General features: G+C 43.0%; 3 protein-coding genes across 3 annotated transcripts in view; 1 reads left to right on the top strand and 2 right to left on the bottom strand.

Moving 5' to 3' along the window:
• The window catches only part of LOC310875902 (uncharacterized protein), a 33,868-nt gene extending 32,060 nt beyond the window's left edge, over positions 1–1,808 (bottom strand). The window contains 1 exon segment of the mRNA XM_083789335.1: positions 1,684–1,808. The gene's annotated coding sequence lies outside the window, so the exon portion shown is untranslated.
• Positions 1,809–5,651: 3,843 nt separating this feature from the next.
• On the bottom strand, positions 5,652–18,819 carry LOC310875383 (arfaptin-1-like). Its single transcript, XM_083788592.1, has 8 exons — positions 18,572–18,819; positions 15,811–15,907; positions 10,106–10,268; positions 9,832–9,938; positions 9,152–9,373; positions 7,576–7,733; positions 6,342–6,516; positions 5,652–5,935 (listed from the first exon to the last, which is right to left on the bottom strand). Exons 2-8 carry the CDS (start codon positions 15,880–15,882, stop codon positions 5,780–5,782), a joined length of 1,053 nt encoding a protein of 350 aa, XP_083644718.1. The 5' UTR covers positions 15,883–15,907; positions 18,572–18,819; the 3' UTR covers positions 5,652–5,779.
• A 2,893-nt stretch (positions 18,820–21,712) lies between these two features.
• On the top strand, positions 21,713–24,296 carry LOC310876070 (uncharacterized protein; the record flags this gene model as incomplete). The annotated part of the gene is made up of 3 exons (XM_083789517.1): positions 21,713–21,842; positions 22,628–22,821; positions 23,862–24,296. Exons 1-3 carry the CDS (start codon positions 21,761–21,763, stop codon positions 24,294–24,296), a joined length of 711 nt encoding a protein of 236 aa, XP_083645643.1. The 5' UTR covers positions 21,713–21,760.
• Between the last annotated feature and the right edge of the window lie 37 nt (positions 24,297–24,333).

Genomic DNA, 24,333 nt, shown 5'->3' with positions numbered 1-24,333 from the left:
AAAACCTATTGGACTAAGCCAAATTATAAAACAGCAAAAAAACTATCTGACACATTGGAAAGAGGCAACACAAAAACAGAGTACACTAGAATGCTATCTGGCCCTAAGCAGATAATCCACTGTGGAGAATACAGCACCTGAGCACCGTAACCGACCCAAAACAAAGAGAAGCCAGCCAGCCAGCGGTGTTGTTGAGCAACCTGCACCGCTCAGTTCACATGGGTGGGATTGTTGCATCTGGGTGTGACACAGAGATAATGTTGAGTGAAAGGTCAGGGGATTTGAACCCACAAATCACTATGGCCCGACCCTTAGTACGCAACAAAATAATACTGTTATCTTGATTTTTGCTCTATTTATTTATTCCTTCTATATTCAAGATTCACTTTCTTGCGGTATGGAAGAGTGCATTTCTTAGGTTTTGCATGGTTCCTTGACACTGTAGGAACTAGGAAGGAACACAAAACAGATTGTGCAGTGCGGTACCTTTGTTCCATTATGTGTTTTAAATGCCTGTTATGTCTCTTAATGCTTGTGTGTGCCTAAAGCACTTAGTATTTGTCTTTGTGTGTATAAAACTCGCAGCTATACAAATAAAACTGGCCTCACTTGCAATTATTTAAATGTTTACAAGGTGAGATCGAGTTCACAAGGAAAGTTTTTACCATTTCATCACCAAGACCTTTCTAGAGATTTGTGTACAGACTGTGTCACATTATGCAGTGGAAAAAGTAGCCTACTATAGTACTATAATACTACATTTATTTACTTGCAATATAGAAATAATCTGTTAAAAGTAAAAGTTCCGGAATTCAACTTTTAGTTGCGTAATAGTACAAATGTATTGGCTTAAAATGTACTTAAAGTACTAGAAGTAAAAGTAATCATTGTGCAGAAGTTAAAGTTTTCAAATGCATAATCTTTTGAAAATAGCAGATCTATTAAGCTCACAATGAAAATTGTGAAAATTGTGAAAATTAAAGTGGATAATGTATGTTTTGTAATAGAAATCAAAATCTACAAGGGAACTAAATAATTAAAGTTTTCGAATAGCCTAAATGTAGAAAGAGTAAAAGAAAGTACAATATATAGGCTGGGATGAGATGTAATGGAGTAAAAGTAGCCAAGCTATAATATCTAAAAAGTACTGAAAATGGAATTACTGGAAATACTCAAGTAAATGTACTTAGTTACAGTTACAGACTGCGTCTGCCTGTGTATCACATCATACTGTAGCCTACAATGACTGCAGAATATGACATGAAGCACATCCAGATCACTCCACAATCCATAACATAAGTCCAATTTATAAACCAAAAAACTGGTCATGGACGAACAAATGTGACTGAAACAAACGGAAACCCGCGTCCTTGTTTATTTATACTTTAGTTCATTGCACACAACACAACCATGGCTTGTCGAATTGCGACGGCGCGTTCATTCGGCGAGCGACACCGTCGTACTCTATGGAGTGTAATAAAGGAGAGTAGGAGACATGCCTATAGCGGCTAGCCTGTAAAAGTGATGAATTAATCATCATCGTCTAGTAGTAGAAATAAACGTTTTATGGATGAGAGAGGAGGGAGAGAGAGAGAGTTTTGTGAATTTGAGAAGAGAGAAAAGAGGGAGAACAGACGGAATGCAATAAAGCTTAAAGATGTTATAAAATTAACACAAACTTACCGTTATAGGAGACACTATAGGCACTGCAGGCAGTTTATACATCCAGCTTCTATCAGCCCGATTAACGCCTAAATAAACGCGCACGCAACAAACACAACACACAAATAAATAAACATCACACGCACATTGTACACCACAGGCACTGGCACACAGTCACACACTGTCACACTCACACACCGACTGTCTGTTCTGCGTGTGTGTGATTGAGACTGAGCGAGTGTGAACTGAAGAGAGTAGAGAGCCACACCGGCCTGCGCATGCGTGATCGTTCAGGTGGAAATAAAGGCTTTTCCTCTAGTATCCGCCCACCTGTCATTACACGCGCGCGCGCCACACACACACACACGCACAAACACAGAATGGGGAGATTATGAATATTGCATGTGATGGGAGGAAGGAAGAGTGGATGTTAGTTCACTGAAGTGAAGGAATATGTATGTGTGTGTGTGTGTGGTGACTGGTGAGGGAAGCCTCATATATGACGACAATGAATTTGTGCCAAGGGAGGGGCTGGCAGCAGCTCTTATCTTGGCCACACACACACACACACACACACACAAGGCACAATACATTAGATCCAAACACATTGGACCAGCCGGCACTACACTACCACTTGACACTTCTAGACAGGATTTTTACGCCACTTTTCAACCATTTCAACACATTAATTTTGGTCATCAAGCTGAGTGGACATTAATTTATATACACAATAAAATGTAATTTGTATGCTTTACAGAGAAAAACAAGCTGTATTCACAATGATCTATTCTCAGGCCCCCAAAACTAATCACAAGTCAAATGATTACTTAGTCAAAAATAATCAATTACCCACATTTTTTACAGTTACAGCCCAGGATTGTTTAAAAGAATAAAAAAAAAATTGTCTTTTTTTTTAAATACTTATTTATTGAAAAAAGATTTCAAGGATGGAAAGAAAGACAGAAAAAAAACGGTACAAATGCACAGAATAAAAACAAAATAAATAAAATTATTTTTTCCCCCACACAAATCTCTATGATAAACAGTGGTGGAAAGTAACTAACTACATTTACTTAACTCGAGGTTTTTTGTGCTGTTGTGATTTGGGGCAAAAACATTTTAACATGAATAAAAGTGCATAAACACATCATCTCTGCACCGAAGGTCCCCTGGCAAATTCACTGACGAAATTGTGGCAAATAAAACATCTATTAACCCCTTTGACTAACTTAATGAGACGGGACAAAAAAAACCCTGCAAAGTCTTTGGTCCTACAGGATTATAGCTAAATCTGCACGATACAAATAGATTACAATGGAAATAAGTGTCAAAGCATGGATCAAAGTACATTTTGGCATTTCTCGACTGAAGAGTCTTTTTTTTTGGTAGCGTGAAGACAGAATATTTCAAAAGAAGCTATTCAGAATGACTCATTCCTCATGACATGTCCTCTCACAAGACCGTAAGAGAATTTTGAACATACCTGGTTCATGAATTCATTCACAAAGGCTGTCTGATAATTGCAGCTAGTGTTTATGAACTGCCAGCTAGGGCTCACGCTGGGCAAAACCTACGCTGTATAGTGTTGTGTTTGGTTCAAACTAAGTTATATTCAAAAATAAAAGTCTAACCCAAGTGTGTTTGTCTTATATGTACTGCCAGCACCGCAATTCCAAAGCCCCCACAGGTACACACAAAATTACTTTCAGCAATGGAATAATAATGTGCTTTTGTGTCGGTATGTGTTTTTGTGTTGTGTCCACACTTTGAGGTTCTGTGTAAACACAAACATTGAACACAAACGTGTGTAAACACAAACATTGAAGACAAGTGAGGATGCAAATTGTGATTGGCCAGAGCTGCTCATTTTAGTTCCCAAGTCAAAAATCACAACTGTGTGAAGTGAGGGGCGCTCTTATCATCACACATCATCACATTCTGGCCAATCACAATTTGCGTCCTCACTTTTGTCTTCAATGTTTGGTGATTACAACTTTACACACTTTTGTGTTCACACAGAACCTCAAAGCTGGACATAGGAAAAAGAAGCGAGGACACCCCTGGTGCCCACAAAAGGTTATGCCATACATTTTATGGCATAACCTTTTGAGCATTTGTTTTACTTCTAAGATAATTGTGTCTTTTCAAATTTGTTTTTCATTCATGTGGCATTAGGTGGAGTAGCAGTGAGGTGGCTGATGGCAGTTCAGGCTTTAAACTTCAAAGAAAGGCTTAATGCCCTTTACAGAGGATTACATGACTTTACTCCTAGCTGCACACGCACGCACACACACACACACACACACACACACACACACACACGCACAGTGTAACTGTGTGTATGCACAAGGCATGTTGATGTGTGGTTATACTGTACGAATGTGCATGTGTAGACACATAACTAGTCTCTCTACACACGCACGCACACGCACACGCATGAAGAGATGGTAGGGGTGTGTGTGTGTGTGTGTGTGTTGGGGGTAGTAGAGCACAAAGAGGGAAGAGAGAGTCAGAGAAGAATAGACTGGGGCTAGTGAACTGAACGGTCATTGTCATTGCATTGGTCACTTGGCTACTGCTAGCCACAGTGGGAGGATATCTATTGTTTCTACCCTAACGCTAAACTGAGGGAACATACTGATTACAACCACAGCTGCCTACTTAGAGTAGCCACAGCCTGCTAGCTCATGTCTGTCCCATAGACTGTAAAAGGTCTGTCCATATAGTACGAAGCATATTTTGAGCATGGGAAAGTATGGGAATATATAACATGCTGTGCTGCCGTTTTAAGGAGACAACTCTTATTTACATGTTGGCTCATATTTCCATTAACAGCGAAAATTCCGGCCTAACGTCTAATATTGCAATGTTTCTATCGCTGGCTTACCATCTGCTTTCATCAACGCGTTAGTGAATAATTTATTTGTGTTCCCTAGCCTAGATTGTATGTTGATATTGTTCCCGCTCTGCTGGATACCACATTAGTAATGAATATTATTTCTACAGCCAATTACCTAAATGGACATTATCATATCACCTAATTCAACAGCATAATAGATGTAAAATATCCAATTATAGCCCAAAGAAAGTGGATCTCGAGATCCACCCGGGGACCGGCGTGGCTCCAATGTGTATCTCCGACTTCATTCATGATTAATCTATGATGTACGATGTATTTGGGGCAAGGTTTGGGCCCGACCAGACAGAGCCACAGAGACTGCCATTGAACGTTTTAAGTTGAATAATATATTTTAAAAAGTATAAAACGTCTTTGGTCCTACTGGCAGTGAAAACTTTGGCACCAGCGGTTTGTGAGAATAGTGCCGGACACACAAGCCGAAATACATTACATCTCTTTGTGTAGAGTTGAGACGAAGAACCATTTAAGTCCATCATTTATTCTGACCGCTCCCCCAAAAGCCCCATCTGTCCTGAAGCATTACCCATAATTTATACATGATGGATAATTAGTATGGACTTAAATCATTCTCTACTATCGTTGCTGTCGGGAGAACACCAAACTGTTACTTTTCAGGAAATGGGCAAAAAATAACCTGTCTTCCAATGGAACAAATAGTAGTTATTATGATTTAGGCACAAGCTCTTGTTAATATTTTAATATTTTCATTGGTTAAATATTTATAAAACCCAGACAGACCTACTTTCAACCTAGCATCCATATTTTAGCCATGTCATTATAGGCAAAACAAATTATGTATACGGAAAACAGCCAATTCACCAAGCTCATAGCACATCACGTTGCAACGTGTTATGAACTCGTAATGGCTATTTTTGCTAATTTCATGCCGTCTGTCATACGAAAACAACCACACCCATGTGAAGTGAGTTCTGTCCGACAGCAACAATATATTATTTGGTAATTTCCAGTCATTGATTGATTAATAACAGTATGTAAATCACTGGTTCTCAATGTGGGTTCTTGAGGGGATTCCAAATGGAACAGATGGAACCTCAACGGGTCCATTTAGTTCCATTTGTACACTCCCAGAGAGCTATGGCGGTCCTTGAAATAAAAAGATTTGAGAACCACTGGTGGTGTAATTTAAAGGGTTGGTGTTTTTTCTGGAGAGGAGAAGGACGGCTGAAGGAGAGCTGGTCAGCTCTCCTCCAGCCAGGACAGAGAGTCCGTGCTGGGGTCGCTGAGGCGGAGGCTGGCCTCCTGCATGCTGCGCTCCAGGTGCTGGTGGCACGAGGAGAAGTGTGATGACACTGAACTATGGAGGAGGTACAGCTGGTTGTGGAGAACCTTGACCTGCAGAGAGAGAGAAACAGAAGAGAGAGAGAGAGAGAGAGAGAGAGAGAGAGAAAGAGAGCGTTTGATTTAGCTAGCCTTAGATTCTGAGGCTGGGTGTTCCAAAGACCGTCTTTGGTCTTCTGGTCTTTTAGGGCGGCTGTGGCCCAAGAGGTAGAGCAGGTCGTCGGTTCGAATCCCGGCTCCTAGTGTCCACATGTCGAAGTGTAATGTAGTGAACCCTACATTGCCTCCAATGAGTCAGTCGGTGCCTCGCGCGGTATAGCTTGCCCCCATTGGTGTGGGAAGAGAGGACACTGGCTTGAGTGTTCGCCGCTTCACCTCCCATTGTATAGGGCTTTGAGCACTTGGAAAAGCGCTATATAATATAACAATGCATTTCGTTACTGTGGTTAATGCGTCTCACCTTGTTTTCTTGCAGCAGGTTCAGTTTCACGGTGAGGTCTTCTTTGGTCTTGCGGTATCGCTCTTTCTGCTTCTGGAACTCGCTCTGAGCTTGTTCCAGTTTAGGCAGCGTGTTCCCGTCGCGGGGTCCCATGTTCAGCTCCTCCAGGTCACAGCGGTACGCATCGTACTCGATCCTGTGCACAAGGTTGAGAAAAGGTGTTGATTTTGACAGCAAATATTCATTTAGTTTTAGTCATTGTCTTTTGAATAAAACTTCATTTAGTTTTAGACCTATTTGAGTCGCCTGAAATGTTTTACGTTTGATCGTATTGTTTTAGTTGACAAAAATATTCTGGCGGGCCGTGATAGCATCGTAATGGCTGATTTTACACTTGGTTGCATGCTGAAAATAGCCGAACTACAAACTGGCAGATGCGCTGTGAGCTATTAACGGATATTTTCAGCATGCAACCAAGCACAAAATGACTTGTCTTTTAGTTCTTTAGCACTTCTCCACTAGTCCCTCCCCAACACAAAAATGTCAATATATTTAGTCTTAGTTTTAGTCACCATACCTTCGTTTTTATTTAGTTTTTGTCCGTGAAAAAAAAGTAGTTGATGAACATTTTTCCCAGTACAACTACAGTCTTACCAGAGTCTTCTACTGTTGTACTGGGAGCTTACCAGTATAACCACAGTCTGATACTGTTGTACTGGGAGCTGACCAGTACAACCACAGTCTGATACTGTTGTACTGGGAGCTGACCAGTATAACCACAGTCTACTACTGTTGTACCGGGAGCTGACCAGTACAACCACAGTCTTCTACTGTTGTACTGCGAGCTGACCAGTACAACCACAGTCTTCTACTGTTGTACTGGGAGCTGACCAGTATAACCACAGTCTACTACTGTTGTACTGGGAGCTGACCAGTATAACCACAGTCTTCTACTGTTGTTCTGGGAGCTGACCAGTACAACCACAGTCTTCTACTGTTGTTCTGGGAGCTGACCAGTATAACCACAGTCTACTACTGTTGTACTGGGAGCTGACCAGTACAACCACAGTCTTCTAATGTTGTACTGGGAGCTGACCAGTACAACCACAGTCTTCTAATGTTGTACTGGGAGCTGACCAGTACAACCACAGTCTTCTACTGTTCTACTGGGAGCTGACCAGTACAACCACAGTCTTCTACTGTCGGGAATCAGTAGGACAGGAGATGAGGATGAGACGAGGGGAGAGAGACTGACCTGGCTGACTCGTATTGCTTGACGTTAACCATGGTGTCTTCTATTGTCTTGTTCAGCAGAGTGTTCATGCCGGTGGTGAAGGTGTTGATGGAGGCGGCGAGACTCTCTCCGCTCTTACACAGAAACCTCTGGCTCTCTGCGTTCAGACCAAACTCTACCTGACACACACACACACACACACACACACACACACACACACACACACACACACACACACACACACACACACACACACACACACACACACACACACACACACACACACACACACACACAATATCGGTACCGCCGGGACATGATGCTAGCAGCTAGTGTGTCGCTGGGAAGTACCCCAATTCCAACCCTTGAGGCTGAATGCCAAGCAGGGAGGCACTGGGTATGACCCGGTCGGGGATTGAAGCCGGCCTCCTGCAGTCCCAGTCTCAATGGCGGGCGGGCACGCTAGCCACTGAGCTGGTTGTTAAAGTGTAATTCACTGTTTTAAATGATCCTCAAACGTGCATTATTCTCTTTTAAGTTTGAGGACAATGAAACTACACTCATTCAACATGTCAATCAAGCTTTTTTAATTCACCAACTAACCGAGATAAGCAACTCATTCACTCATGTAATCAGTACGGGTCAGTGGTGGTTTCTTTAGCTTGCATTGTGTTTCAAGTTTAGGGTAAACACTCTTTAGCTTTGTGTGCTTTACCTTTGAATAAAGTTCTGAATGACTTGTTCTGGATCTCTTCTCCACTAGTCCCTCCCTGTGCCATTTAGTCATAGCATAGTTTGTTCTAGTGAACTAGTCGTCTATGTATTCAATTAAAAGTCTTGATCAAATCCTACTTGATAATTCTCTGGTATTTCACATTAAACTAGATTCAAGGAATGCAAGCACAGACACCCCTTATAAACAACCATGTATTAAACTAGTTTGTAAGTTACACACCCGACACCCGGCCTAAATAAGCCCATTCAACCATTTTAAGCACGGCAGACTAATTTAGAACAAACGTCCCTGGTTCTGGTGACTTCTAATGGATGTGTTATTTTAAATATGTATATAAGAATCACATCCGTGTGAAGTGAGGGGCGCTCTTATCACCGTACATCATCTCATACTGGCCAATCAGAATGCCTGTTGCCAAAGATTTACGTCATATTTGACGGACATTTGACCTAACTTCTCCTTTGATTGTCGATGGCAAATATGAGACGTGTGAGGACAAGATGACGTAAACTTTCCCTTCATTGTCAATGGCATTTCACGTTTGTGTTGTGGACATTTTATGTCATATTTGGCGGACATTTGACGTATTTTCTCCTTTCAACACAAACATTAATGGCATTTAATGTTTGTGTTGTGGACATGTTGTGGGGACAAAAGCTGTATATAGGAGGGGCTGGCGCCCCTCAAAAATCACACCTGAAAAAAAAGCTATTATTGACAAATGACGGTTCCCTAGCGCATTAGAAGGAGGGACGTGTGTTTTCAACGATTTATCTATCCATTCAGCTATGGCTGCCCTTCTCTGTCCTATATCCTGGTTGATAATCTATCTATAATCATCATAATCATCATATGACTCACATGCAGTGGAGGAGTTTTGAGGCCGAGCTCCGCCAGAGTGTCTCCCAGTGCCTTGTGGGTACTGGCCATCCCGCTGATCTGATTGGCCAGCGTCTGGGCCAGCTTGGTCACGTGACAGTATCGCTGCTGGTCATCCTTGAGGACCTCGAGGCGAGGCTGGAGGTCGAGGTCGACGGTGCGAGAGCCACGGCCCATCTTCTCGCAGAGAACCTGCCTGGTGCACTGGGCGAGGGAGGGAGATGCATACAAAGACGGAGAGAGAGAGAGAGGGAGAGAGAGAGAGAGAGGGGGGGGGGGGGGGGGTATTTGATTGGTGGTTCTCCTAGTGGGGTCACCCCAGCTATTTAAAAAAAAGAATGACTCAGTCATAACTGCCAGGTGCAGTGCAGAGTATGGGTTTTCATGCCGTTCAGCCAACCCATATGGGTTTTATGGGTAAGTTTAGTCTCCCATTGGCTTAGAGGTGGCCAGCCAATCATGAAGAAGTGACCACTAAGGTCGTCAGTACGGTCGCTAATAGAGAAGTAGAAAATGTAGTCCAGGCGCTTTTCAAGCACCTGGCAAAGCACACACACACACACACACACACGCACGTACACACACACACACACACACACACACACACACACACACACACACACACACACACACACGCACGCAGGCACGCACGCACGGCTCACCTTGTACTGGGTTTGGCTCCACTTGCGGACTCGCTCCAGTGTTTCGCTGGCTTTATTGTTGTTTCCGTGGACAACCACAGATCCACTTCCTGCCTTACCGGGGGTCACTGAAGGGGTGGATGGGTCATATAGGTCAACATATATGTGGTGGAACACATACTACACACGGCATAAATGACATTACAAACCAAATGTATCATAGGTATACTATGCGTGTGTGCGTGTGCGTGCGTGCGTGTACCCTTTCTAATACCAGAAGTGTGTTCAGGTTTACCTTCATTCTGCTCTGTTGCCATGGCGATGTCTGCACCCGCCCCAGTCTGACAGGAAGTAGTCTCTGGAGACAGACTGTTGGAAAGAGTGTGCTGTTCTCCCTTTGTTGTGCAGACGGGTTCCCAGATTGGACAGGAAGTGACATCGTTGTGGCCGTTTGGTTCCTGGAGGAAGTTATGAACAAACAGAGAAAGAAATATATATTCAATATTAATACTTCAGGACAACGACGACCGTTTCAGACTGTGGTTGTAGTGGTCAGCTCGGTAAGAAATGAGTTAGCAAACATTTACTGAATAAGTCAATACATAGTTTTTCCTTTGAATAAAAAGCAGGCACACGCACGCAGCCGCGCACGCACGCACGTCAATAGGGGCCTCTTCATCACCGTGGGAAACGGAACTCTCGGGGGCCAATCGGAATTAGGGGGCGCCTCAGATCAAAGGGTTAAGCAGGTTGTCACGGAGATGATAGCTCCCCGCTGTGATTGGTCAGGGTGGAATGACTCCGAACCCCGCTCACCCCCCTGTCAGTGTCTCAAGGTCAAGGGCCAGTGGTACACTCAAGACAGGAAATGATCACCTGACACAGATGAGCCTTAATGACTGTATCACGTACACGCACGCACACACACACGCAGCCGCAGCGTTATTAATATTGCCACAGAGAGGGGTCTAATAACATGTTGTTCAACTGGAAGTAGGGAGTGACTGAGCCGGAATCATTTTTACAACCAGTATTACTACTACTACTACTAGTACTAGTTGTAATATTATTAGTAATAATAGTACAACTGGTAGCTGCTATAGTAGTAATAAATTACTACTACTACTACCAACAGTTGTCCTATTATTACTACTACTACTACTACAGTAAGACGCCCTGAGGGTGGTCGCATCACGCATTCCGCCTGGGTGATGGCAGATCAACATATGGAATGAATTCTGTACCGGCCATATATGGAGTGTGTCTTGGGTGTACAGGGTTTGATGAGGTCAGATCAACATAATGGAATGCCAGAACAGGTCAGCTTCATATGTTGAGATCTAAGGGTGGCAGCGTCTTGAGTGTACAGGGTTTGATGAGGTCAGGTCAACAATAGCTCCATATGTGGAGATCTAAGGGTGGCAGCGGGGGCAGTGTCTTGAGTCTACAGGGTTTGATGAGGTCATATAAACATATGGAATTAATTCTGTATTGGCCATATATGGAGTGTGTAGTATTCTGAGTATTATTACTAGGCGGCGGCGCCTGATTAATGTGGAATGGAAGATCATTCCATGGTGTAGGACAGGTGCAGCTACAGAGAGAGCCCGTCACCTTTGGGTTTTAGGTTTGAAGGGGGAACTGCATGGAGTGTGAGAGTGGAAGATCTAAGTCAAATGTATAAAAATCATTTGAAAATAGCCAAAATGTATATATTAGGGCTGAAGTGGGTAATGTAATGTTTTTGAGTGGTGCAACCACTCCCTTACGGAGCTATGTGTGTGGCTGGGTGGGTGGCTGGCTGGCTGGCTGGCTGGCTGGCTTAAGTACAGTATTTAAGTAAATGTACTTAGTTACTTTCCACCACTGACTACTACTACTACCGGTGTAGCTCTATGAAGCATGAAGCTAGCATTGTGAGAAAGAAAGAGAGCTCGAGAGGTGAATGTCAGGCCCTACAGGTGAGTCACCTGTTGATGACATCACTAGCCCTGGACACACCCGGTACCAACCCAGTGGGAGACAATCACGGCTAACCGCAACAATGGATCCCTTATCAAGCGCGCAAACATGTGTGCGTACGTGCGCGTGCACACACACACACACACACACACACACACACACACACACACACACACACACACACACACACACACACACACACACACACACACACACACACACACACACACACACACACACACACACACACACACACACACACACACACACACACACACACACGTTAATTTCAGGTTGCTATAGAGCGCCGAAGTCTGACGTCACTTTCAGTAGAGGGCGTCAGTCCCCAGGTTCATGTATTTTTTTTGTTGCATTGAAATCACCATAGGAGGATTTTTAGATTGCTTCATATAAGAACTGTGTTTGAAAAATGAACATGTCATCCCGGCCGCTTCACTCATATGGATATGAAGAATCAACTGACTGAGAGAAAACGCTAATGTTACTGCTGCTGAATTAGTTAGATTTTCGCTAGAAGCAGACTGTATCATATATGAGTGACTGACTGTTGCAAACGATACAGAGACACCTCCCTGACAATAACGCCGAGACAGCTTGTTTATTTTTGGACCACAACGCTTATAGTAGACGATATTAAGATCACCCCATGTTATTCTCCATAGAGAAATTACTTCCGTGAACCAGGGAAATCGAAGGGATGAGCGAGTTACGTCAGGACTTCGGTGCTCTATACAACAGAGTGCATAGACAACATTGTAACGTTGCTAGCGCTAGTCAGTGGAAACTATATTGTGTCCCTCAGTCATTCAGGTTCATAACACTATAGCCGGGGAGCCACAGGCCCAAAAGTTCAACGGTTAAAACCTGTGATGTCAATCATGCCATGCCGTACTTTTTATTTGTGTTTTCTCTATTCACTTGGTCATTAGGGTCCACAGAATAAGAGGGCTGCTCTGCCGAAAACATCGCGGCCATATGGCCATTTTTGTATACCACACCATAGACAACCAATATAAGGCAAAATTCCCAAATGTCAAACTAGGGGGCTTTCATGATTCTGAATCCATTCCAAGCATTAGTTTTGCACGAAAAACACTCCTTGGCCTAAAAACGGCTATAGCCGTCATCACAAAGGTGATGAGGTCAGCACATTTTGGCACATTTTGAAATTTGGGAAAATGGCCATAACTTCTTTTTGCGATGTTTACGGCAGAGCAGGCCTCTCATTCTGTGGACCTTTAATGACCAATTGAATAGAAAAAACACAAATAAAAAGTACGGCATGATATCACAGGTCCTGTAGCCTTGGGTCCACCTATGCTTTCTATGGCATAGGCAGCTCCCGGCAGGATCCCCCGGGAGAATCTAAACGCAGCTGTGCGACATGAGACTAATTAGTTGGAGCGAGAGAGAGAGGAGTGTGTGTGTACGTGTGTGCGTCAATTTAACAAAGGTACAGACGATCAGAAATCAGCAGAGAGTGATCGACGTTTGCGCTACTCTATGCCGAATTGAAGTGGACTCGGACCCAGACTTATTTTTTCTCTCCCTGGAAATAAAAACGTCTGTGTTTCCGAGGCTACAGGTCCTGTGACTCCTGTCCAATGTTGGGCCTGTGGCTCCCCAGCTACTACCGTGTGAACAGTCTCTCAAAAACACATCAACAAAGCAGCTGTCACAGACAAGAGATATGGGGATAAATATGGCGTCGCTTTGCTTTAGTTGATGCTGGGATTATTATTTTCTATGGTACATTTGCACACGCTGTAGATGAAAATAGTGCTCTGCATTTACCCATCCTAATTAAAAAGTAGAGATGCACGATTTAAGTCGGTAGTGTATCAAAATCGTCTGCAATAGAAATGCCACGGCGGTATCCAACTGTCCAATCAGTCTCAAAATAATCCTGATTATCTTTCACTGATAATTGATGACGCAATAATAATGTGACTGCCAACGGCTTTGTACTCGCAGAGCAGCCAGTCTGGCTGTCTCCGTCTCTTTTTTTAATTTATTTTATCAAAGTTTCTTTATACATTTTTCAAGTCACATACGAGTAAAAAATAGCATAAAAATGTCCGCTCTGTTCCCGCTCTGAAAGAGCCACAACCCTGGTATCTTGTACCATTAACAATGAAATAAAAGGCACATACAAATATACATATACATATTCAAAAATAGAAGACATTAATCAAATATTGTGCAACACAATGTGCAAACAAATAATAATAATAATAACAAAATTTAAAAATTTAAATAAAATAAAAACAACTATGTCTCTTTAAGGGGGCCAGCTGTTAGTGGGGAGGGGGGCTTATCATCTACTTTCACCACCAAAACAAAAATTCAGCAATGAGTTCAATATAAATATAATATAATGTAACGGTATATGGGTATTGGAATCGGTATCGGCCGCTATGAACCAGAGATCGTATATGGTTCATAATTCCAATATGGTGCATCTCTAATTACAAGCAGTGAGCATCTCTAATACAGCAGATAGGTAGGGGTTCAGCGTCTTGCTCAGGGACACTTAAACACAGACTTTAGTGTCACATCACACGATGTGTGTGTATAATAGTGTGTGAAATTAAGTTTGGTTCAAGGTCTCTCAACATTACAGTTACAGGAAGAGTTAGAATATGGAAACAGAATAGAGAAGGGAACACTGAACAAAGTAACAGGAAGGCACAGTCAAGTGAATTCGATGCGTAATGCGACCCCCATGTTAATATCGGAATACTGATATATTACAAGTAAGACGCGCAAACGCGTGAAGCGAACGCAGCTCGTAAATTGCAATTAGAATAAATTACGTACTTTTTTTTTCTTTTTAGTTAGTAATTTTTTTAAGTTTTCTACTGTGTGTGTGTGTGTGTGTGTGTGTGTGTGTGTGTGTGTGTGTGTGTGTGCTACAGCTGCGCCCTCTGGTGGCGGGCGGGTGGTGTCACAGCGGGACAGACACACAGACAGACACACACACACACAGACAGACACGATCTGCAGGGTCTCATAGTTAGTGCTCATTGCGTTCGCAATTATATATATATTATTCAGCTGTTAAAATTCCAAACATGCAAATATGACCCACTTTAATTACTTCAGTCTATACAGTATATGTAGCTTAATGGAGTATTAAAATGTTATTGCCTTTTATATCTTATTTATTTGTATTCAGTTCATAAATGCATTTGAAATTAAATAAAAAGGTTACTTTTCAGGATTCCATTTCAGACAAAAATGTAAAAAACAAACAAAAAATAAACCACCGCTGCTGAAAGAACTTAAGTGAGGTGCTGGAGTCACAAAGGGAAAATGAAAAAAATAATAAAGGGAAGCTCTGCACACTCAGATCTGTGCACAATGTATTTATTTTGCAAGCTTTCGGTCTACTGACCTTCTTCAGGCATAATCAAAAAGTGACATAGGACGGAATATATGTTCATCACTTGATTGAATGAATTCAGGATTTAAATTCAAATAAAAAATAGCTGATCTAAATTCAAGCTTGAAAATAGACACCCACGGGTCACGTGGTCAGTGGGTAGAACCAACGCAACATCAATTAATGAAATATCATTAAATACAGTGTTACACATTTCTCAAATCCACAACAGTGGAATAAGTAAAAGGACATCATGATTATTATAGAATCTAAGAGTGATTCACATAATCAGGTATTATTACTTAAGCAACAATTCAAATATATACTGCATACAATAAATCAATTGGCAAAATGGCTGATGGGGAAGTCCTCGTTCATTCTCTTTGGGGACATTGTATTTAAAGTGTAAATCGAAAAGGTTCACGTCCTCAATAATGTCCTCAATAAATTTATCTTTTGGAGCATATGAGTGTACGGGTTCCCTTCTCTTTTTCTATGTCACTTTTTGAACCCAGCACCTCCACTAAGTGATGTGCGTATTTTACTATAGTTGCCATATAAATACACCGAATACTCAAGCAGTTATTTCAGTCCAGTAGCACAATGTCTCATAACATAAGTGGTGTTCTTACTGTGGGAGCCGTGACGTCTGAGTCCTCCTCCTCCTCTCCACTGGCACCTCCTCTATGCTCCTCTCTCTCCATTGATGTAGTGCTGCTACTCTCCTCTCTGCAATGAGAACAAATCAGCACATATAATTCACATCCACATCTGCATGATCTGCGCACACACAAAATGAAAAGTATAATGGAAATAGAAAAATATTTACGTATCATCTAATTTCAGACTTTTAGTTTATTTATTTTTTAAACTCTTGGTTAATTTATTCATGCTATAAATGCAGAACTTTTAGTTCATTTTAACTTACAGGTATCAATTCAATTCAAAGGAGATGAATTGGCATGAGAAACCCGAGATTTACATTGCCAAAGCAATTGTGTAAATAAAATAAAAAACAGTTGAAAATAGGGATTGTAGCCTATATACAGGTAGACTGGGTACAGCATTGTGTAAACAGAGCTATGTCACATTGTGTTAAATACATACAGGTTATAAAGTTTTGGAAGCAATATTTATTATGTATATCATTTTGTGATGTTGCTATACTATAACAACCGAAGGTTTTATTTCCCTCGGGATCAGTAAAGGTCTATCTTCCATGCAGACGCGTCAACTCCGGGGGTGCCGAGGCGCAGCTGCACCCACTGGCATTCTGTTTTAAACTTTTAATAGCAGAATATGCACCCACTGTATAGTGACTGTCCTGAATGAAAATGTCACGTAGTCACATACCAGCTTGTGCAGCGTCGGGCGCGGGCCAGAGGTGTTGGGCCGCCGCCCATGGGCATTCAAATGCTAATAAGGTGGCTTTTGTTCTGCTGCCAGGTAGAGAGTATAAATGTCCATACATTACAGTACACGATTCATTTCCAAATCCATTTGACTACGAAACTACGATGATGAAGCCACCTCCTGCAAAGAAGCGAGTCCAGTCCATCCTACAATTCGGCGCCGCTGCTGCCGCCTCAAAGACCCGGCTGCTCGCACCAGAGCCCGCTGCTACATCGACTCCAGTGCCACTGCCCGGCGCTCCTGCGCCTGCCGCCGCCAAGACCCGTCTCCCAGTCTGGCGGGATCTGGGAGTCCCAGAGGAGCTAAAGAGACTAAAGACATATTTGCGATCCACAATGGGACAAGCAAGACTCAATCACCTGGTTCTGATAAACTGTCACAGCGAGCGACATGGTGCAGGAATTGGACATGGATGCTATAGCCAACGAGTTCATCAGCCGTGCAGCTGTTAGGAGAAACACTTTCCTCGTACGTTAAATGGTACGTCAATAAGCGACCGCCACAAAGCGACTGCTAGCTGTTTATCATTGATCATGCTGAAATGTTGAAACAATTTAATGTTATAGCTGTAATGTAAGGACTCTAGAAACACTTTCCTCGTAAGCGACCGCCACAAAGCGACTGCTTTACTGTTTATCATTGATCATGTTGAAACGAGATACTGAAACAATTGAATGTATTCGTTGTGAACTGAAACACTGTGTTCATTAGCAAACTGTAAATAAATTACCAACCGAAAAACAAAACTCGTTTTTTTTCCACCGCGGGGGGGGGGGGGGGGGGGTTATTTGTTTTATTCGCATTACAACACTTACAACAAAATTAAATGCTTGTTACATTTTGTCATTGTAGCTTGTAGTTCAGCTATTTTTTTAATCATGATTTGTAAATGTATGCTAAAAAATGAAGTGAATATAGCATAGCACAGTACCAAATGCCACCCTACAATCTTGTAGATGGGGGGGGGGGGGGGGGGAGGAGGGCGGGGGTGGCACCCACCGCCGTTATAGGAACGTGACGCGTCTGCTTCCATGACCTACTATGGATAAACAACGCCATCTCATGGCCAACAACAGTTCTAATGAGTTGAGAGGTGCGCACGCCCTTGCTGTTGAAGTTCCTGACATCCTGCATTCTGTAATTATTTGTATTAACAGTAGCCGTGTGTGTCATGTGAACATTCACCTGCAGTAGCCTACAAGCTTGTATCTGGTATGGTTTTAATTATAACTTACACACACAAGAGGAAAACATTCACGTATGCCTAGAAGAATGCAGTGTACAAAATCTTTCACTGTAACATGACAACTGGTGACCTATCAAATCCGGTGACTACAGAGTTTGGTATTGACTGATTTTTTTATTTCACACAATGGGTACATTTAAATTCAAACGAAAGCACAAGTCAATACAAAGCGAAAAGCACTAGACTTGTTCACAAATGTGATCAAATTCTAGCTGTCCACCGATTTACAAGGGCAAGGCTATTAAATAAGCATTATGTAACGTGTTTTTCATAATGTGACCAAACTGTAACTAAACTAATATAGCATGTATCATCAAACTACTAACATCTATCTCTCGAGACAGACTGTTGACAAGGAAAAGAGGGCGCTGTTAGTGTTATTCCTTTATTTTTTGCCGATGGGTTCTCAGATTGCTACTATATACTAGAACTACTTCTAACATAACTAACATCTTCTAACGTAACGCTGTTGAGCTGTTCCCGTTCACATCTTGATTCTGATCCAACTCAAAAGTTTAAACATTACAACAGTCACATTATTCTACAGGTTTCCAATGTCGGTGTTTCACAAGCTGTAAAAATGCAGTGCTGAACTAAAATCGTTCAACTTTACCACTGTCGCACGTCAAGGGTTTAACCACAGTTCACACTTTTAAATGTATAAATACTATTCACACTTAAATGTATAAATGAAACAGCAATTACTGAAGAGAACCGAGCTCAAACAGACTTACCTTTACGACTTTTTGTTCCTGTTTGTTTTTGTTCCTGTTTGTTTATTTTTCTTCTGTTTTTCCTCCTGTCCTCTAACTGCCCTCTCAGGTCAGGATAAATGTGACCAATCAGTGTGATCAGATCAGTCCAGACGTCATATCATGTTTTACAGGTGACACTTGGTCGTTGTCATAACTTTCAACAACACTTTGACAAGCAGAACAACAATAGGAAATAAATGGAACACCACTACTCTGCATCCCATAGCCCGGAGTCCTGGTCCGTCACCTAAACTGTTCCCTCCGTCCCGTACACATGGTTCCTATACCTCCACCTCCACACCAGTGTTGTGTGCCAACTTGTTACTTGTTGAATATTTAGTGCAACCACAACCAGTGGGAGAAAGTCAAGTACAATACATGTTGAGGTACATTTACTTTACTGCAGTATTTCCAATTTGCAATACTTCTACTATAGGAGACATTTGCAATCTGCTTAGTTTGAACCTGAGTGGAATAGTAAGAGATTGCACGGCGACACGCTTTGTGTAGAGTACGCTTTGATCTCGCCGCAAAGCGGGTGCCTATGGGCTATAGTTCCAAACATTTAATTGGAACTATCCCATTGAGATAGAATGAGCACTTCCGCATTCCATTGTTACAAATTTTTCAATGGGAGTCAGTCAACGCTAGTGTCGCCACTCTCTTACTATATATTACTCTGATCTCGCCACAAAGCGTGTACCTATGGGCTATAGTTCCAAACATTGGAACTATCCCATTGAGATAGAATGAGCACTTCGCTGTTAACACTGATACGCTAGTGTCGTCACTCTCATACTATTCCACTCGGGTTTGAACAGAATTGACTTGTCACAAACACAGCATCACTGAGAGGAATGTAACGTCATACACAAGACACAAATGATATATAACAGAGATCTCTGGGCATAAAAGGGTCACAGACAGACAGATGGTTGCAGTGGGTATAGGCCTACTGTAACGGTTGGGTATAGGCTATATGGGTATTGCATAATAATAACAGGGTGGGGCTGCTGGGCATGCATTCCATGTTTGCATCGTTCCCAACTTGCATCATTCCCAAGTATTGTGTGATCTGTTTGCATTGTGTATGTGTTTTTTGTTGACTGCTCACTAGCCGCGCCGCTGGAGGGCCTTCGGACGAGCACCAGGAGGGCCTCACCAACGCCATTTCACAGGCTGAATTGAGCCCAGCACGTGCCTGGAGGAGTAAGGTGAATGAGGCCGTTCCTCAGTGTGACATCAGAGGACAGTTGAAGGTTCTTTCCAGCCTGAAGATTCTCAGACTGGAGTGGAAAGAAATCATCAGTCAATCTATTGTTGAACTGACAGCATAATGACACACGCGTGTGTGTGTGTGTGTGTGTGTGTGTGTGTGTGTGTGTGTGTGTGTGTGTGTGTGTGTGTGTGTGTGTGTGTGTGTGTGTGTGTGTGTGTGTGTGTGTGTGTGTGTGTGTAAACAGACACGTCTTCCTCATGTGGTGGTGTCTATGACAACTGCCTGTAAACACAAAATGTGTGTGTGAGATGAGATGTTAGGAGTAAGGGAAATCCCCAAAGGATGAACACACGCGCATGCACGCAAGCAAACACAGCGCACATGCACACCACACACACACACACACACACACACACACACACACACGTGTTTTATAATGCTTTTGTGTATATCCTGGGTTTAGTTTATATTGTGTGTATTGTGTTTAATCATATTTGTTTTACCAAAATCGCGCACGCACGCACGCACGCGCACACACACACACACACACACACACACACACACACACACACACACACACACACACACACAAAGCTGCATGGGGAAATCCTCTTCTAAGAGCTACACAGTATCATCAAAGGCACTTAACCCTACACCTCTCCACTACAACCGCAAAGCACAACAGTAGAAGACTGTGGTTGTACTGGTCAGTTCCCAGTGACCAACAGTAGTAGACTGTGGTTGTACTGGTCAGGTCCCAGTACAACAGTAGTAGACTGCTGTATAATTGAAAGTGTCTTAACTCTTAACTGGCTGTATCACAGTGTGGTACGGTAACACGACCGCTCAGGACTGCAACAGGTTGCAGAGGACCGTTAAAACAGCAGCTAAAACATCGGCATGCAGCACAGAATTACCCAGTCTCCATAACATCTACACCACTCGTTGTATGAAAAAAGCCCACAACATCATGGAAGACACCAGCCACCCCGCAAATACCCTGTTCAAACTACTCCCTTCCAAAAAACGCTACCAGAGCATCAAATCTCGTACCACCCGTCTCAGTAACAGTTTCTACCCCCAGGCAGTCAGGCTGCTGAACAGCTGACCTTGAACTGTATTGCACTGTTTTGTCACTTCACTTGCACTTTTCTTTTCCTGTTTTCTTGTCTTTTTCTTGCACTATAGATGTTGTTTATGTCCTGTGTATGTAAGACTGAGAGTGCTAAATAGAGCAAAAAAAATTCATTGTATTTATACTCTGTATCTATACACATGACAAATAAACCTGAACCTGAACCTGACTGTGGTTGTACTGGTCAGCTCCCAGTACAACAGTAGTAGACTGTGGTTGTACTGGTCAGTTCCCAGTGACCAACAGTATACTAGTACACTGTGGTTGTACTGGTCAGCTCCCAGAACAACAGTACTAGATCGTGGATACTGTACGTACACTCGTACAGTATCCTACAGTATTCCTAGTCTCTGTATTTCTTTACCGGGTAAAACATGGGGTGACTCCCCTGATCGGAAGACGGATTCATTGAGGAGGGACACGACCGGATTACAATGGATCGAGGAGGAGGGGATGAAATGAGATTAAAGAGATTTAACAGATTCCACACTGTTTTGCAACTCATTCTGTTTAGACAGAACTCCACCGTCCAGACTCGTCAACTCTTCCCTGTTTTCCCTCTCCTCCCTTTCTTTTCTTTTCACCCACCTTCCTGTGGTTATCCTGTGGTTATCCTCTCTCTCTCTCTCTCTCTCTCTCTCTCTCTCTCTCTCTTTCTGCTATATCCTCTGAAACATTCTCTCTCTCACTTCTCCCAAACTGTCGTTCCCGGTAGGTCCGACTCCTCTCTCCTTCTCTCCGCTTTGACTTGACTTAACTTTTTGTGAAGTCAAATTTGTTTGATTTCTGTCTCTCCTCTCTCTCTCTCTCAGTCATGTCTTCCGGTCAGTTCCTGTGTCTTTCTCTGCTCTTCTTTCTTGAGGGACCTCATCATCCAATCATCACTTCAGCTGAAGGTCAGTATACACAATGTGATGTGTGTGTGTGTGTGTGTGTGTGTGTGTGTGTGTGTGTGTGTGTGTGTGTGTGTGTGTGTGTTTGTTATCTGATCTGTTAATCTTCACTGTATATTTCATGAGGACAGGTCTGAGGTGTTGGGACAGACAGACAGACACACACACACACACACACACACACACACACACACACACACACACACACACACACACACACACACACACACACACACACACACACACACACACACAGTTAGACTGTCACAACAAATCCACTGACTGGTGACCTTGTTCCAGTAAAGGTCTGTCTGTCTAATCATGATCCATCTTCATTACCCTCCATCTGTCTAACTGCTACGTTCTAGTGTTCAACTGGTGTGGTGATCGAACGATCGACCTTTATTGATCCAGAGGGACGTTCAGGTGTCATAGCACCTGAATGCCACAGCACAGTTCACCTGTTGCTTGCTATTAGTCTTTGGATGATAATTCTGGATAATTCTGATTAAGTTTCGCCAAACCGGGTGCAATATTAAAAAAAAAGTGCTGTCCTTAACCCATTAAGACATGAGGACGCCATCTGTGTCACCTTAGCTTTTTACCACTTTAGCCATTATTTAAAACTTTAGATAGGCTCTCTGTGCCGCGCTATGAGCGTGTAGATCTGCTATCTTTTTTTAATCGTGAAAACGTGCAAATCTTTATATTCTTTCACGGCGAACATTTGTAACTATTAATTTCCTCAGGTCTTGGGCTATAACGATCTCTTCCCTCCCTTCCTTTAGCCACGCCCCGGCCTTTCCCATCTCTGTCAGGCTTCCAGCCTCCCGAGGTGGACGGTTCCCCGGTCGACTTCCCCTGCAGCGTCCTCCCTGGCTCCACGGCAGAGCCACCGCTAGTCACTGCAGACCAACCGGACCATGCACAGGTCACTACGCCTGCACCAATCACCGTGGACCAACAACAGGACAATGCACAGGTACTAAACACCATAAACACCAGAAGCACTAACTAGACAGTTAGCCTGGAACTCACCTATGCTTTCTATGGCATAGGCAGCTCTCGGCAGGATCCGCCGGGATAAACTGTGCGCAGCTGCTGGACATGAGACTAATTAATTAGAGCGACAGAGAGAGAGAGGAGTGTGTGTACGGGTGTGCGTGTGTGCGTCAATTTAACAAAGGTGCAGACAATCAGAAATCAGCAGAGAGTGATCGACATTTGCGCTACTCTATGCCCTACTTCTACGCCCTACTACTTCATCATACAACAGCGTCACACACAATTATCAAACGTAGCAGATCTACAAGCTCGAAATGTGATGCGAAGCGACACGTTTTGAGTTGTGTAGATCTGTAGTTTCCACCCGAGTTCCGACGGAGACGAAATTATCTTTGTGGGTTTCTCTCTCCTGATTGGATAGAATTGGTGACCCACCTGAAAATATATTTTCTGTTTTTTAAAGAGCTAGAGAGATGGGGAGACGTCGGTTATTACACTATTGAAGGTATATTCAGTGATTTCACTTAATTCAAATATCACTTATTTTTTTGTTTTGTTGTGATAATCCTCCCTACTATAGAGTGTGCTGGCCATATAAGGAGTTCCTCCCTGTCCCCAGTTAACCCCTGGGGGTCAAAAAACCTTAGGTTTCGTTTGTGACTCTCTATCCTGATTGGACGAAAGTCTGGGTCCCACAGCCAAAAACGAAACCTAAGGTTTTTTGAGTGAAATCACTGAATATACCTTTAAGAATGTTTATCAGAAGAGCTTTAACTTTTTTTTTTTTTTTTTTTTTTTTTTTTTTTACCAAAATAATTGCACATAATTAAAGGTATAAAAAATGTCTTACAGATATACCGTATATAGTATGTATATTTAGATCCTGTTACAAACACACCAAAACAATTTTATGAACAAAATAAAAAAAGCAGGTGGATCACTAATGACTAAAGCAAATTAAATCTAGAATAAATGTCACGTCATCTTGTATTCTCATTCTATAACGTTTGTTTCCAGCAGGTTACGGCCGCACCCAAGACGCCAGCCCACGTCCAATCGACGCCGAGGAAGACAACGACCGAGAGCACCGCGGCACCAATCAGAAGAAGACAGCCCGCCGCCGAAGCACCACCAATCACCAACGGCCTCGGCACTCCCGGCTCCCTCCTCCTCTACTATCTCCTGGCCAACCAGAACAAAGGAGGAGTGCCGGTGGGCGGGTCTTCATCCGAGAGCAATGAGCCGTACAGGTCCGCGCAGCTGTGGAGAGCGTGGAATCAGAGACACCAACAGCCCCACTACTACCCGTCTTACTATCAGCCTACCTACCGCTCTCGCTACCTGTCTTACCGCCCGTATCGGTACCCGTCTCGGTACCCGTCTCGGTACCCGTCTCACCCTCGGAGGCAAACCGTGGCCTCACTGTCCTCCTCCGAGGAGTTTGGCCGTTGAGCTGTAACGTATATAAACCACCGTTTCCTACATTTTG

Source organism: Protomyctophum parallelum (genome assembly GCF_964188405.1).
Source record: "Protomyctophum parallelum genome assembly, chromosome: 18".
NCBI lineage: Eukaryota > Metazoa > Chordata > Actinopteri > Myctophiformes > Myctophidae > Protomyctophum > Protomyctophum parallelum.
This window is presented reverse-complemented; position numbering and strand designations above follow the sequence as displayed.

What these genes read in the sequence shown, in the direction of transcription:
- LOC310875383 (XM_083788592.1), bottom strand. Translation starts at nt 15,882, where the DNA reads ATGGAGAGAGAGGAGCATAGAGGAGGTGCCAGTGGAGAGGAGGAGGAG. An exon ending in TCAAAACTCCTCCACTGCAT is followed by an intron (nt 7,734 to 9,151) that starts GTGAGTCATATG and finishes TGTGTGTGTCAG; the next exon opens with GTAGAGTTTGGTCTGAACGC. An exon ending in ACCTGCTGCAAGAAAACAAG is followed by an intron (nt 5,936 to 6,341) that starts GTGAGACGCATT and finishes CTCTCTCTGCAG; the next exon opens with GTCAAGGTTCTCCACAACCA.